At 43.6% G+C, this 15,207-nt stretch overlaps 1 protein-coding gene across 3 annotated transcripts in view; it reads left to right on the top strand.

Moving 5' to 3' along the window:
• The window catches only part of MSRA (methionine sulfoxide reductase A), a 383,749-nt gene that overhangs the window by 280,317 nt on the left and 88,225 nt on the right, over positions 1-15,207 (top strand). For all 3 annotated transcript variants that reach the window (XM_027549007.1, XM_027549006.1, XM_027549008.1), the window contains one exon: positions 4,129-4,235. In XM_027549007.1, coding sequence (XP_027404808.1) covers positions 4,129-4,235 — 107 coding nt within the window. The remainder of the gene's footprint in view (positions 1-4,128; positions 4,236-15,207) is intronic.

Raw genomic sequence — 15,207 nt, 5'->3', positions numbered from 1 at the left:
TGCACATGGAGTTGCAAAAGTAAGTAGTCAGGATACCTGGAGTAACAGGCAAATTTGGCCAAAATGAAGCAAGGCAAAGGCTAACAGAGTTTTGCCAAGAGAATGCACTCGTCATAGCAAACACCCTCTTCCAACAACACAACAGAAGACTCTACACATGGACATCACCAGATGGTCAACACCGAAATCAGATTGATTATGTTCTTTGCAGCCAAAGATGGAGAAGCTCTATACAGTCAGCAAAAACAAGACCGGGAGCTGACTGTGGCTCAGATCATGAACTCCTTATTGCCAAATTCAGACTTATATTGAAGAAAGTAGGGAAAACCACTAGCCCATTCAGGCATGACCTAATCAAATCCCTTACGACAAGGGATCAGATCTGCTAGACACAGTGCCTGACGAACTATGGACGGAGGTTCGTGACACTGTAAGGAGGCAGGGATCAAGACCATCCCCATGGAAAAGAAATGCAAAAAAGCAAAATGGCTGCCTGGGGAGGCCTTACAAAATAGCTGTGAAAAGAAGAGAAGCAAAAGGCAAAGGAGAAAAGGAAAGATATACCCATTTGAATGCAGAGTTCCAAAGAATACCAAGGGAGAGATAAGAAAGCCTTCCTCAGTGATCAATGCAAAGAAATAGAGGAAAACAATAGAATGGGAAAGACTAGATATCTCTTCAAGAAAATTAGAGATACCAAGGGAACATTTCATGCAAAAATGGGCACAATAAAGAACAGAAATGGTATGGACCTAACAGAAGCAGAGGATATTAAGAAGAGGTAGCAAGAATACAGAGAAGAACTATACAAAAAAGATCTTCATGACCCTGATAAACATAATGGTGTGGTCACTCACCTAGAGCCAGACATCCTGGAATGTGAAGTCAAGTGAGCTTTAGGAAGCATCACTATGCACAAAACTAGTAGAGGCGATGGAATTCTAGCTGAGCTCTTTCAAATCCTAATAGGTGATGCTGTGAAAGTGCTGCACTCAATATGCCAGCAAATTTGGAAAACTCAGCAGTGGCCACAGGACTGGAAAAGGTCAGTTTTCATTCCAATCCCAAAGAAGGGCAATGCCAAAGACTGTTCAAACTACTGCACAATTGGACTCATCTCATATACTAGCAAAGTAATGCTCAAAATTCTCCAAGTGAGGTTTCAGCAGTATGTGATCGGTGAACTTCCAGATGTTCAAGCTGGATTTAGAAAAGGCAGAGGAACCAGAGATCAAATTGCCAACATCTGTTGGATCATAGAAAAAGCAAGAGGATTCCAGAAAAACATCTACTTCTGCTTTATTGATTACACCAAAGCTTTTGACTGTGTTGGTCACAACAAACTGTGGAAAATTCTTCAAGAGATGGTAATAGCAGACCACCTTACCTGCCTCCTGAGAAATCTTATGCAGGTCAAGAAGCAGCAGTTAGAACTGGACATGGAACAACAAACTGGTTCCAAATTGGGGAAGGAATACGTCAAGGCTGCATGTTGTCACCTTGCTTATTTAACTTCTATGCAGAGCACATCATGTGAAATGCCAGGCTGGATGAAGCACAAGCTGGAATCAAGATTGCTGAGAGGAATATCAATAACCTCAGATACACAATAACCTCAGATGACTCTGCCACCCTTATGGCAGAAAGTGAAGAGGAACTGAAGAGCCTCTTGATAAAAATGAAAGAGGAGAGTGAAAAAGCTGGCTTAAAACTCAACATTCAAAAAAAATACAGATCAAAACAATGGAAACAGTGTCAGACTTTATTTTGGGGGGCTCCAAAATCACTGCAGATGGTGACTGCAGCCATGAAATTAAAAGATGCTTGCTCCTTGGAAGAAAAGCTATGACCAACCTAGACAGCATATTAAAAAGCAGATACATTACTTTGCCAACAAAAGTCTGTCTAGTCAAAGCTATAGTTTTTCCAGTAGTCATGTATGGATGTGAGAGTTGGACTATAAAGAAAGCTGAGCACCAAAGAATTGATGCTTTTGAACTGTGATGTCGGAGAATACTCTTGAGAGTCCCTTAGACTGCAAGAAGATCAAACCAGTCAATCCTAAAGAAAATCAGTCCTGAATATTCATTGGAAGGACTGATGCTGAAGCTGAAACTCCAGCACTTTGGCCACCTGATGCAAAGAACTGAGTCATTTAAAAAGACCCTGATGCTGGGAAAGATTGAAGGTGGGAAAAGAAGGGGACGACAGAGGAAGAGATGATTGGATGCTATCATCGACTCGATGGACATGAGTTTGGGCAATCTCTGGGAGTTGGTGGTGGACAGAGGCCTGGCGTGCTGCAGTCAATGGGGTTGCAAAGAGTCAGACACGACTGAGTGACTGAACTGACTGACTGCCACGTGGAGAACCTGGTTTTCTGCATCTTGTGCCAAATGGAGAGGAATGTGACTTGATGTAAAAATCAGTGATCTGGCAGTGCTTTTTCTTCACAGGAATATTTCAGAAGGAACTGTGATGCTACCCTCCTGCCCTTATGCAAATAGATGTTAGGACAAAAGGGTGGGATATAGTCACACTGGAGGAGCCCTACTTGTAAGAGAAGGAGGGAAAACTGAAGAAGACAGAGAACAGTCTGGAATGTATATTTATCCACTCTCTTACACAGTCTCTTAAGTAACATTTACAAGAGTACATACATATCATATACTATAAATAATACTTAATATAATATATGCATTGGTGCGTGCTAAGTCGCTTCAGTCGTGTCTGACTCTGCGACCCTATGGACTGTAGCCTGCCAGGCTCCTCTGTCCATGGGATTCTCCAGGCAAGAATACTTGAGTGGGTTGCCATGCCCTCCTCCAAGGGATCTTCCCGACCCAGGGATCAAAGCAGTGTCTGTCTCCTATTAGCTGGTGGATTCTTTACCATTAACACCACCTTGGAAGCTCCTACTAATATGTATCTACACTATAGTACCACCACTATAATACTTAAATGAATATATAACTTACAAAGAAATGAAATAGATATCCCAATTTGATATTACTCAGTGCTTATTGAAGGTATGGGATGGTTAATCTTTAGGATACAATATTAATATTTCAATGTCATTATTGATATTGGCTTTTTAATAATGAGTTCCTGATCCCCCTTGGACCTTTGTATATGGAGGAGAGGAGGGGGTTCCACAGGTGAGAGAATGGGATTTCTAGAAGTCACCTAAGCTGGCTGGAGGAGGGCATGGCAATCGTTCCAGTGTTCTTGCCTGGAGAATCCCATGGGCAGAGACAGAGGATCCTGGGGGCTTTTCTCCACGGGGTCACAGAGTTGGACAGGACCGAGCAACCCAACAGCAACAGCAGCAGCACCTACACTGTGGGCTGGGGAACTTGGATCTGTTGCTTTAGGAAGGTTGCATCTTTTATGGGGGGAGTTTGCGGGTACTTGTTAAACTGAAACCGATGCTTTAGTGACGCAGTAAATGTGTGTGAAGTTCTTTCCTCAGCAGCATGGGGATCTGTAGGGGATCTCTGACAGGCCGATGGCAGTGTATGATGGGGACCCCACCATTCAGTTAGAAGTTGACCTTGAGCTACTGTTAGCTCTACACTCGAGCTGCTGTGACTGGAAAAGTGCCCTGGGCTGACTTGAAAATGCCAGGTTTTTCTTTGACTGGGTGTGTGACCTTAGGCAAACTCTTTAAACCCGTTGAGCATCAGTCACTTTGTCATTTATTAGGCGTCTCCTCTGTGTAGGGCACCACGCCAGGCACTTCTCTGCATATTATTCCATTTCCTTATCTGCCAAGCAAGGGATGGTACCACCTGCCACACAGTCTCTCATCAGAATCCACAGAAACAGTGTGTTATCACAGAGCTTCACAATCAAAAAATGGTTATAACTTCAATATCTGCATGGAAGAATGCATGTTTGTAGAGCATCTACTATGATGCGAGACTTGAGATAAATTTTCCTAAAACGCAGATACGTTATAATTAAAACAGGCAAAGCAAAACAGATACATTGCCTGCTTGTTCAAGGAGAGTTGTGTCAGGATGAAACTGAAACGAGCACTTAGCAGGACGTGAGTCCTGAAGGACGTGTGACACTGGCCTCATGGCCCAGGCCACCCCAGTAACCCTATGCTTTCCACTTCCCCAGGCATGCGCCAAGGCAACGACCACGGCTCTCAGTACCGCTCAGCCATCTACCCGACCTCTGCCGAGCACGTGGGGGCAGCCCTGAAGTCCAAGGAGGACTACCAGAAGGTAGGTCCCATCTCCCTCCCAGGCCACCTGTGGAGGAAGAGTCTGGTTCTTGGCACCTGGCCCTGCGTTCCGTTTGCATGTTCTGGGAAATTTCTGTCAGCCTCGTGGAATAGAGCCCTTTTGCTCCATAAAAGAACGTGCTCTTATGAATGTCTCCTAAACTCAGCTCATCCAGATGAACATACAATTTAACATCAAATTTCTCTCTCTCTCTCTGAGTCTCTTTTTTTTCTTCTTTCTGTATTAATCTGCTTGGGCTGCCATGACAAAGCACTACAGATGGGATGCTTAAGCAGCAGAAATCTGTGGTCTCACAGCCCTGTTGAATCACAGGGTGTTTAAAGTCATGGTGTTGGCAGGACTGAATCTGCTCGGGGACTCTCTCCTGGGCTTGTAGCCGACTGTCTTCTCCCTGTCTTCTCATCATCGGCTCTTTGTGCGTCTGTTTCTGGGTCCAAATTAATACCATTTATGACAACTCCAGTCACGTTAGGTCAAGGCCTTAGCTAATGACCATATTTAACTCCATCACCTCTGTTAATGTCTCCAGGGGAGGTCACATGCTGAGGTCCTGGTAGTTGGGATTTCCGCGTATCTTTTTGGGGGACACATAATTATGACTGTTAACTGGGTTGATGTTTGTGAAGCATAGAGCATAGCAAAGTGCTCAACAGATGGTAGCCCATATCACTGTTGGGATTTCAGCTTCAGTTTGGTAGATGAAGCCTTGGTTGCTGATACCATCACTTGAGAAAAGTAATGCATGACGAGAGAGGAGGCTTAGGGCCGGAAGAACAGTAGCACTTGAGAGATGGGTTAGAGAAGTGCCTAGGGCAGACGAGACACGGTGGCAGGTTCAACAGAGGACCAGCGCCAAGCAAAAACTTCACAGTTCATTCTGTTTGGTTTAATCTCACTATATTTAATTATAAAGGTTATGTTATTAATACTAAAAGTAACATATAATTAGTGCTATATATTGATTTCCTAATGTAATGATTCACAGTCTCTCTTAAAAACTCCAGAAGAATATTAATTTCCCTCCAGACCATCTCAAAATGAGTTGATCTTCTTGTGTTCACCTTGAAGAGGTTAAGGTCAAAAGGTTAATGCCTCCCACATGAGGACGAAGAGGCTAACTTACACCTAATAGTCTGGTTTCTACCCCAGTATAGTTTCTATCTTTAGCTTTGAGTAGAACCCACATTGACCATTGACCTTAGATAACTGATAGACATATGAAGTAAAATTTAGATATTAAGTGTTACTTGTTTCAATAATTTCTCCGTTACTTTTGTAGATTGGGGGGAATGTTAATCTTGAACAATCTTGTTCAGTGTTAATCAATGAATAATCTTGACAGTTGTTCTAACCTAGTGCTCTTTGGATGTTCTGTACCTAGGGACATGGGAATTAAATACATTCCTATATATACATATATCCCCTTCATGGATCACAGCCTTGGCTTTTAAAAGTAAGGTCTATTTCAAAAATAAAAATTGGGCTCTTCTGTGCCCCCAACATCCAGATATCCATTGTGGTTCATGTACCCACGTAGAATTGCTTGAACACCAACTCAGAGAACAAATAATGTCATGTCTCTTTTAGTTTTATACATAAATAAAAACTGGCTCTGAATTATACTGACAGATGAGTAGAAAGTCCAGTACTTTTCTCCTGGCAAACTGACTAACTCCAGAGAGTCTTGACTCTAGACCAGTGCCGCCGTACAACCCTCTGCCCAACAGCAGTGGTCTGCCCTGCAGTGTCCGGATACTGTGGGGAAGAGAGAGGTGAGGCCAAGGGCATCTGAGTTGGTGCACGAGAGGTGGCTGGTGTGACAATATGCAAAGGGTCCTTCACCTGCCCCCGCCTGGTCCACGCCAGGCAGCTGACTGCAGTCTCCAGGATGATTTTCTATGACTTAGTGGCTTTTTGGCTCCTCTGTTAGAGCAAACAAGTCTAGTTTTAGCAGGCATCCTGGTACCATTGTTGAGTTATGTAATGTGCAGAGATATAGAGAGCAGAGTACATCATGAGAAACGCTGGGCTGGAAGAAGCACAAGCTGGAATCAAGATTGCCGGGAGAAATATCAATAACCAGAAGCATAAGATATTAAGAAGAGATGGCAGGAATACACAGAAGAACTGTACAAAAAAGATCTTCATGACCAAGATAATCACGATGGTGTGATCACTCACCTAGAGCCAGACATCCTGGAATGTGAAGTCAAGTGGGCCTTAGGAAGCATCACTACAAACAAAGCTAGTGGAGGTGATGGAATTTCAGTTGAGCTATTTCAAATCCTGAAAGATGATGCTGTGAAAGTGCTGCACTCAATATGCCAGCAAATTTGGACAACTCACCAGTGGCCACAGGACTGGAAAAGGTCAGTTTTCATTTCAATCCCGAAGAAAGGCAACGCCAAAGAATGCTCAAACTACCGCACAATTGCACTCATCTCACACGCCTGTAAAGTAATGCTCAAAATTCTCCAAGCCAGGCTTCAGCAATACGTGAACTGTGAACTTCCATATGTTCAAGCTGGTTTTAGAAAAGGCAGAGGAACCAGAGATCAAATGGCCAACATCCGCTGGATCATGGGAAAAGCAAGAGAGTTCCAGAAAAACATCTATTTCTGCTTTATTGACTATGCCAAAGCCTTTGGCTGTGTGGATCACAATAAACTGTGGAAAATTCTGAAAGAGAAGGGAATACCAGACCACCTGACCTCTTGAGAAACCTATGTATGCAGGTCAGGAAGCAACAGTTAGAACTGGACATGGAACAACAGACTGGTTCCAAATAGGAAAAGGAGTTCGCAAAGGCTGTTTATTTAAGTCATATAAGTCAACCCTGCTTATTTAACTTATATGCAGAGAACATCATGAGAATTGCTGGGCTGGAAAAAGCACAAGCTGGAATCAAGATCGCCAGGAGAAATATCACTAACGTCAGATATGCAGATGACACCACCCTATGGCAGAAAATGAAGAGAAACTAAAAAGCCTCTTGAAGAAAGTGAAAGAGGAGAGTGAAAAAGTTGGCTTAAGGCTCAACATTCAGAAAAGTAAGATCATGGCATCTGGTCCCATCACTTCATGGGAAATAGATGGGGAAACAGTGGAAACAGTGTCAGACTTTATTTTGGAGGGCTCCACAATCACTGCAGATGGTCATTGCAGCCATGAAATTAAAAGACGCTTGCTCCTTGGAAGGAAAGTTATGACCAACCTAGATAGCATATTCAAAAGCAGAGACATTACTTTGCCAACAAAGGTCCATCTAGTCAAGGCTATGGTTTTTCCTATGGTCATATATGGATGTGAGAGTTGGACTGTGAAGAAGGCTGAGTGCTGAAGAATTGATGCTTTTGCACTGTGGTGTTGGAGAAGTCTCTTGAGAGTCCCTTGGATTGCAAGGAGATCCAGCCAGTCCATTCTAAAGGAGATCAGTCCTGGGTGTTCATTGGAAGGACTGATGTTGAAGTTGAAACTCCAGTACTTTGGCCACCTCATGTGAAGAGCTGACTCATTGGAAAAGACCCTGATGCTGGGAAAGATTGAAGGCGGGAGGAGAAGGGGACGACAGAGGATGAGATGGTTGGATGGCATCACCGACTTGATGCACATGAGTTTGGGTAAACTCTGGGAGTTGGTGATGGACAGGGAGGCCTGGTGTGCTTCGATTCATGGGGTCACAAAGAGTTGGATACAGCTGAGCAACGCAAGTGAACTGATGGTTGATATATCTATGTGTATATATGATATTGATAATAGAACAGCAACCATAGTACTGACTACTTACTACATGATAATTACTGTTTTAAGCATTTTATATAAAGGGAACCATTTCTATATCTCTGACTCTATCTATAAACATACATAGATATAATGGATGTATAGATATAATGGATCTAATGGACATGTTTAGATACAGGTATGAATATATCTCTCTGTATCTTTATATAAAATTGTATGCACCCATGACTCTTGTTTCTAATTTTGAAGACTTGTATCATTTTCCAACTGTCCATTTAATTGATATAATTGATAAAGACACACAGAAAAAGAGAAAAGAAAAATCAGTAATCACAGTGCAGTGAGAGGTGGGTGTAATTAGCTTTTACACCGTAAAGAGGTTGATCTGTGCTTTTATGTTTACCTTAAAGAATAATGTGGTTTTTATTAGGTCCACTAAGTAGGGAGAGAGACTCAGATACCACGAGTTGCCTCCTCACAGGTCAGTGAAGGAGCAGAGGCTTGGCTTCCAGGGTTTCCTCTCCAGGGTAACCCTTGGACAGATCCCTGAAGCAGTAGGGGTCTTTAATCTGGGAGAGTTATCCTTAACAATACTGGATGAGGGTCTAGGAGTCTGTAATCTATCTCATCACAAACTTTGGGGTTTACTTCTGAGAATGGGGAGGTTCTGAAGATGGATTTCCGTCATTTTACATGTACTGTTTTCTCCTGTAAGAGTTGGCATTGCTGGTGGCTCTGTCACTGCATCTAGGGGGGATCATCTTATCTGAACCCTGGCGGGACCCCTCTGCACTAATTATAACATTGTTGACTCAGATTACTAATTTAATAGTCTTCACTAGTTTGCCCCCAGTGACCCCCTAATAACCAGCTTCTTCAGCAACTTCTTTATGCCGTGCAAAGTTGAGAGTGACAGTACTGCTTACCACCCAGCAGCCATTTGAACATAAAACTAGCTGATTTTATCACAGGGACCAATTGTTGAGCTAATTAGATGTGCAGTACTGCTGATGAGCCAGAAACCCAAAGTGATTTTTCCATCTAAGCCATGGTTTTCTGCAGAGTTGACTGGGTTGTAGACACCAGGCTCACCAACAATCCTTGAAGAGGAAGAAAGGCTGAAGACATTTGCTAATTTCCATTCAGATGAGGGCAGGCTGGAGAATCTCACAGGAGAGGACCTGAGAGGAACCTCAACTTCACACCGAGTTCCTTGACCTTGAAAGGGCAGGTTTCTGTTTACAGAATTTGACAGCTGCTTCATATCTTCGGTGAGCTGCAGCCTTGGCACAAATGTGGGATCTTCTTGCCTTTGGACAAAGTCTTCATGGTGGTGGTGGTGTAGTCAGTAAGTTGTATCAGACTTTTGTGACCCCATGGACTGTAGCCCTCCAGGCTGCTCTGTCCATGGGATTTCCCAGGCAAGAGTACTGGAGGGGGTTGTCATTCCCTTCTCCAGGGGATCTTCCCCACCCAGAGATCAAACCCAGGTCTCCTGCACTGCAGGTGGATTCTTTACCACTGAGCCACCAGGGAAGCCAAAGACTTCATAATCTTTCATTAATAGCATTTTCATTTTTTTTTTTTTGCCAGAGTTTCATAGTGGAATCATCTGCTTATGGTATTCATTGGAGGAGATAATTGGATGTATCTTGTTTTTGGATCACCAGATGTAGACAGTTTCCCTCTCAAGTGAGCCCGTGATGATGTTTTCTAATATTCTAAACTGACTCATAGCTTCTGGCAGGGAGGGGGGTTGTTCACATGTGATTTTTATGTCCTGAAAATCCAACTCTTCCTCATTTAGGAACTGGATCTTTTGATCAGTAATAGATTATGTTCCCTGAAATTTGCTGAAGAATTAATAAATCAAAAGACTGTTCTGGCCACATGACCTACTTCCTTCCCAATGCCTCAGAGCTTCATGAACAGTAAGCACAAGCTTTCCTCTGGACAATCTTTTTGGATGAATGTTAAATTACCCACCATGTGTCAAATATGAAACAGGGCCTTAATGTCTCTGTCTCCCAGCATGTTTGTTTATCTACCCACCCACCTATCCATCCATCCATCCATATCTTCAGCATAGCTATAGTCTCCAAGTGTTTATCATGTTTTATCTTTAATTTCAATTATCTAGCAATCTGTTACTGTACTGTACACGGTGTCATTATAAAGCAAAGTACCCAAAATGAAAGGTAAAAAGCAACAAGTATTTCTCGGCATTGCTTCAACTTCCCTGATGGCTCAGTTGATAAAGAATCTGCCTGCAATGCAGGAGACCCCAGTCCAGTTTCTGGGTTGGGAAGATCCACTGAAGAAGGGATAGGCTACCCATTCAATATTCTTGGGCTTCCCTTGTGGCTTAGCTGGTAAAGAATCTGCCTGCAATGTGAGAGACTGGGGTTTGATCTCTGGGTTGGAAAGATCCTCTGGAGATGGGAAAGGCTACCCACTCCAGTATTCTGGCCTGGAGAATTCCATGGATTGTATAGTCCATGGGGTCACAGAGTCAGACATGACTGAGTGTCTTTCACTTTCACTTTGATTATTTAGTTTGATCAGTGGCTGCCAATGGTCCTTGGCACGTGGCCACATCCTCCCAGTCTCTAAGTAGGTGGCCAAGTGGCCTTCTCCACTCCTGTGTGTCTAGTCTCCCCCTCCTTCTCTCTTAAAGGACACATGTGATCACATGTAGGGCCCACTGGATAAGCCAGAATAATCTCCCCATCACGAGATCCTTAATTTAATCACAGCTGGGATGTCTTTGCCGTATAAAGTAACTTTTACACGTTCTGGGGATTAGGGCACGGACGTTTGGCCGGCAGCAGTATTGAGCCTACTACAGTCCTCAGGCCTGGATTCCATCCTGCAATTGTCGCATGCCATGACTCATGTGACAGTGGTAGCCTTTGGAGGCTGAAACTGGGAGTTCTTTTTTCCTGGGCTGCTCACCCAGTGGGCACACATCTGGCTTCTTCTGAGCCCCAGGGCCACACAGATCACACTTGGTACCCCAGAGAGGATGGAGCTTGCTCTCCTTTCTCTAGGGAACCTTGTCTAGTTTTGAACAGAGATACAAATTTGTATCAGCTTATCCTCTTTCAAACATCTCTACCTTCAAAAAAGATCCAGCTTTATCCCCATCCTGCTTACCAAAATAAAGTAGCATACTAAAAATAACAACAGGGAAAAAATCCTGAGAACTAGATTTGGAGGAGAAAACTGTGTGTGTGTGTGTGTGTGTGCACGCATGCACGCGCGTGTGCATGTGTGTGTATAATCAAAATAATGTTTGAATGGTTGGAGAGGATGTGCTAGTGCTGTCTTAGTCACTTACTACCTGTGGATCCCTGACTTCTATTTCTTGTCTTCATTTTAAAATTATCTGAGTGTGGATAGCATAATTTCCTCATAGATTTGTTATAAGAATTAAATAATATTTTCTATATATGTAAAAATACATTAAAAATTCTATATATGTAAAAATACCTCTTGTTATGGACATATATGTGTATGTATGTATGTATGTATACACACACACACGCACATACTATAATATAGCTAGCATGTTGTACCCACCCAATATTCATTCAATGAAGCTAAGCCCCTTCAGTCTTCCAGTCAAGAAATAGTCAATTGAGAGAAACTAAATATACTCAATAAATATCCAGTTATGCTATAATCATAATAATATAACTGGACCTGATAATTCCCTACCAGAAGGTTCAGATCCTTTGTGTTTCCTTATATGCATCGATAGCCTGAAAATTTGAAAATCTCTTTCCTTCTGTACCTTCCCCAGTAAATAATACATTAATTACCTTATCAGCTATTAATTATATACTGATTAGTTGCCAGACTCACATTACAGTTGTTTCAAACACAGCTATCAGAAGAAGGATCTCGTAAGGTTTCTTTTCAATAAACTGTGCTACGCAGCAGCACAGAAGCCCATGTGTCACAAATGCTCTTCCCTGTAGACCATTCTCTGGGAACTGTCCTAACTTTAAGTGGGCTGTCTGGGGGCTCCTGGTTCATCCTTGTTTCCCCCAAGACCTGGTTCTGTTCTTCGAATCTAGCAGATTGTCAGCAAATATTTGTTGACCTGAACCGAAAAGATGTAGCAGAGTCAGGAACCATCTTTACTCCTTGTTACAGACTGAATAGTTGAGTCCTCCAAAAATTTGTATTTTGAAGCCCTAACTCTCAATGTGATCGTATTAGGATCTGGGGTCTTTGAATGATTAGAGTTAGATGAGGTCATGAGGGTGGGGCCCTCATGGTGGGATTAGTGTCCTTGTAAAAAGAGACACCAGAGAGCACCCTCTCCCTCTCTTTCTCTCTCCCCTCAAGCACACAGAGAAGAGGTTACCTGAGCACACAGTGAGACGGTAGTCATCTCTACTACTACTAAGTCACTTCAGTCGTGTCCGACTCTGTGCGACCCCACAGACGGCAGCCCACCAGGCTCCCCCGTCCCTGGGATTCTCCAGGCAAGAACACTGGAGTGGGTTGCCATTTCCTTCTCCAATGCATGAAAGTGAAAAGTGAAAGTGAAGTCGCTCAGTCATGTCCGACTCTTCACGACCCCATGGACTGCAGCCCACCAGGCTCCTCTGTCCATGGGATTTTCCAGGCAAGAGTACTGGAGTGGGGTGCCATTGCCTTCTCCTGAAATAATATTCACAATGAAACCTATCCTGCTGGCACCTCCCTTCCTCCAGAACTGGGAGAAATAACTGTTTTTTTTTTAAACCCACCCAGTCTGTAGTACGTGTTGTGGCAGCCAGAGCTTACTGAGATGCCAGGAAAGGGCGGGGAGAACCTCGGCGGTGGGTGAGGGTACCTGGCTGGGGTCCTGCTCTGCCTTACTGACTCTGACCTTGGATGAGCCCTTACAGCTCTACTTTCTTGTGTATAAAGTGGGAAGATAAGAACAGCAAAAGTTTTTATAAATCATAACAGTTTCTTGTGCTTTGTCCCACGTCATATGAGTGGTAACCCCACCCCACACAGGGAGGTCATTCAGGATCTGCCCTCCTACCTGCCTTAGAAAGAAAGGGAAGCTTAAATGGCTTCATTCACCTTTCCAAGATGACCCAGGGAATACATATAGTCAGTGAAAGCCATCTGACTCTGCATTCCATATGATTTCCTCACACACTGTACTGGGTAATCTGTCAAGCATTTCATGAATATCACGGTTTAATGGGGTGACTCCAGAGACAAGGCTATTGGCAACAACTTCATCCTGTTTTTCCAGGGGCCCTCAGATTTCAAACCATTGAAGAAATTTAGGATCAGAGAACCTTCCTGTCATGAACAGAGAAAATGGCAGGCTGATTCCTGTTTCTTTGTTCACAAAGAAATGGATAGGTTGTGTTCTAGATATATCTCTTCTCGATCCCTTGCATTCTCTATGCTCTGATGTGAAAACCAGCAACAGCACTAAAAGACTCTGCTTTCATCAACACCAAAAATCATTTATGAATATTTGCATCTAAGCACCCTGAGTAGACATAGGTAAATGTCAGTTGATATTTTATGGTTTTGGGGATTAGCCAGCTCTTCCTCTTTTTTTTTTTTTTTAACTTGTGCTATTGTTTAAAGCACACATGGAGTTATGATTTTTAAATGTCCATGGAAAAGCCCTGAATAATTCATTCACTTACCTTAGTCCAAGAGAAAAATCCCTTTGTCTGCCCAGCAATAAAGATGAAATTCCTCTTACACAGGTATTATTATGAACCCTAAACAAGAACGTGTGAAATGAATGTTTTTTAAATGCCCATTTCTGGGAGGCAGGCGTCTATATCTCTGTGTGTGCAGCCATATAGACAGATAAATCTTTGGCCTTAATGGTTTAGTTGCACCGAGTGATTATTTTCATTTCTACTTATTACTGTGTGTTAGACTCCTCGTGTATGAGTACGAATTGCTCTTTCTTGACTGTATTTAGAAATATCCGCATTACCCTTGGGTATTTGTTCATTAATAGGAGGTGGGGAGAGAAAAAGCTTGTAATAATGGGCTTTACATATTATTAAACTGTGTGCGTTCACATTAGGGTCCAAGTGGAAAAAAAATCTGGTTTGTGTTACTGCCCTCTGGTGGTTGCAGTGTGTTGCTGCAGTGGCAGGGAAGTAAGCGGGTCCCTCGGGTGGAGCTCTGCCTGCGGTGGCTGAGAGCCATGCAGACCCCCGGGCTTTGCGGGCCATCAGTCTTTGCTTCACATTTACTGCTCTTCATCCAGGTGCACTGCAAGCACCCTAGGATTCTGCTCAGTGGCCAGAATAATGATCAAAAAGCCCGTATCCACACAAAATAACTCTGACCAACGTAGGGTGACATTCCAGTGAATTCAGATTCTCCACGGACCACACTCTTTCTCATCTTTCCAGATCAGCGTGAGAAGATGCAATGGCTCCCCTTGTGCGACATATGTAACCCCTGTGGTATCCAGAGTGACTCTGGATGTCTCCAGATGAGTGTTTTCAATGTTAATAGTTATGTGTTAATATTTTACCATGTTTTAGGCACAATGCAGGGAGTGTTTGATACCCATGGCCTCCTGGAGGTAGGTGCTGACCAGGAGATGGTGCCCACGCACAGCGGCTCTCTCTGCAGCGACGCAGCACTGGGTTGGTGAGCTGTTGGTTGATGGGGCAAGGCGCACATGGAGGTGGGGGGATGACTGGGAGCAGCAGCAGCTCAGCTTCTTGCGTGTGGTGTGACCTTGGAGTGTTCACCTCGATAAGCCTGGGTGTCCTGATTTGTTGAATAGGATCGTAATGGCTCTTTCTTAGGGTGCTGTAGCACCCTATTTTAAAGGTGCGGTGCACATGTCAGGTGTCTGTCTCGGAATAGGGTCCCCTGTCTCCCCACACTCAGACACTTCTCTGAGCCTGCTTTCCTCCCTGATTGAATCCTGCTGTGCTTGCCACGCTCATTCTGTTCTTCATCAGGCCCACTGTAAGCTTCCATGTTCTTCTCCCTCTTGAATACAGGTGGGCTCTCTCCTGTGGAGTGCACTCCACTTGGCACCCTGCACAAAGCAGGCTCTTTTCTCGTGCTTGTGGCAGGAGTTAAGCACAGGAGCAAAATAATTCTAAGTGACGTTTGCCAGTCCTTTGACAGTCAGTGTCTTGCATCTATCAGATGAGGACAGGACCTATCCATTGTCCCTCCTGTCTCCCTGATTCATGTG

This window comes from Bos indicus x Bos taurus, chromosome 8 (assembly GCF_003369695.1).
Source record: "Bos indicus x Bos taurus breed Angus x Brahman F1 hybrid chromosome 8, Bos_hybrid_MaternalHap_v2.0, whole genome shotgun sequence".
Taxonomy (NCBI): Eukaryota; Metazoa; Chordata; class Mammalia; order Artiodactyla; family Bovidae; genus Bos; species Bos indicus x Bos taurus.
Note: the sequence above shows the minus strand (reverse complement) of the source record. Positions and strands in the feature narration are given on the sequence as shown.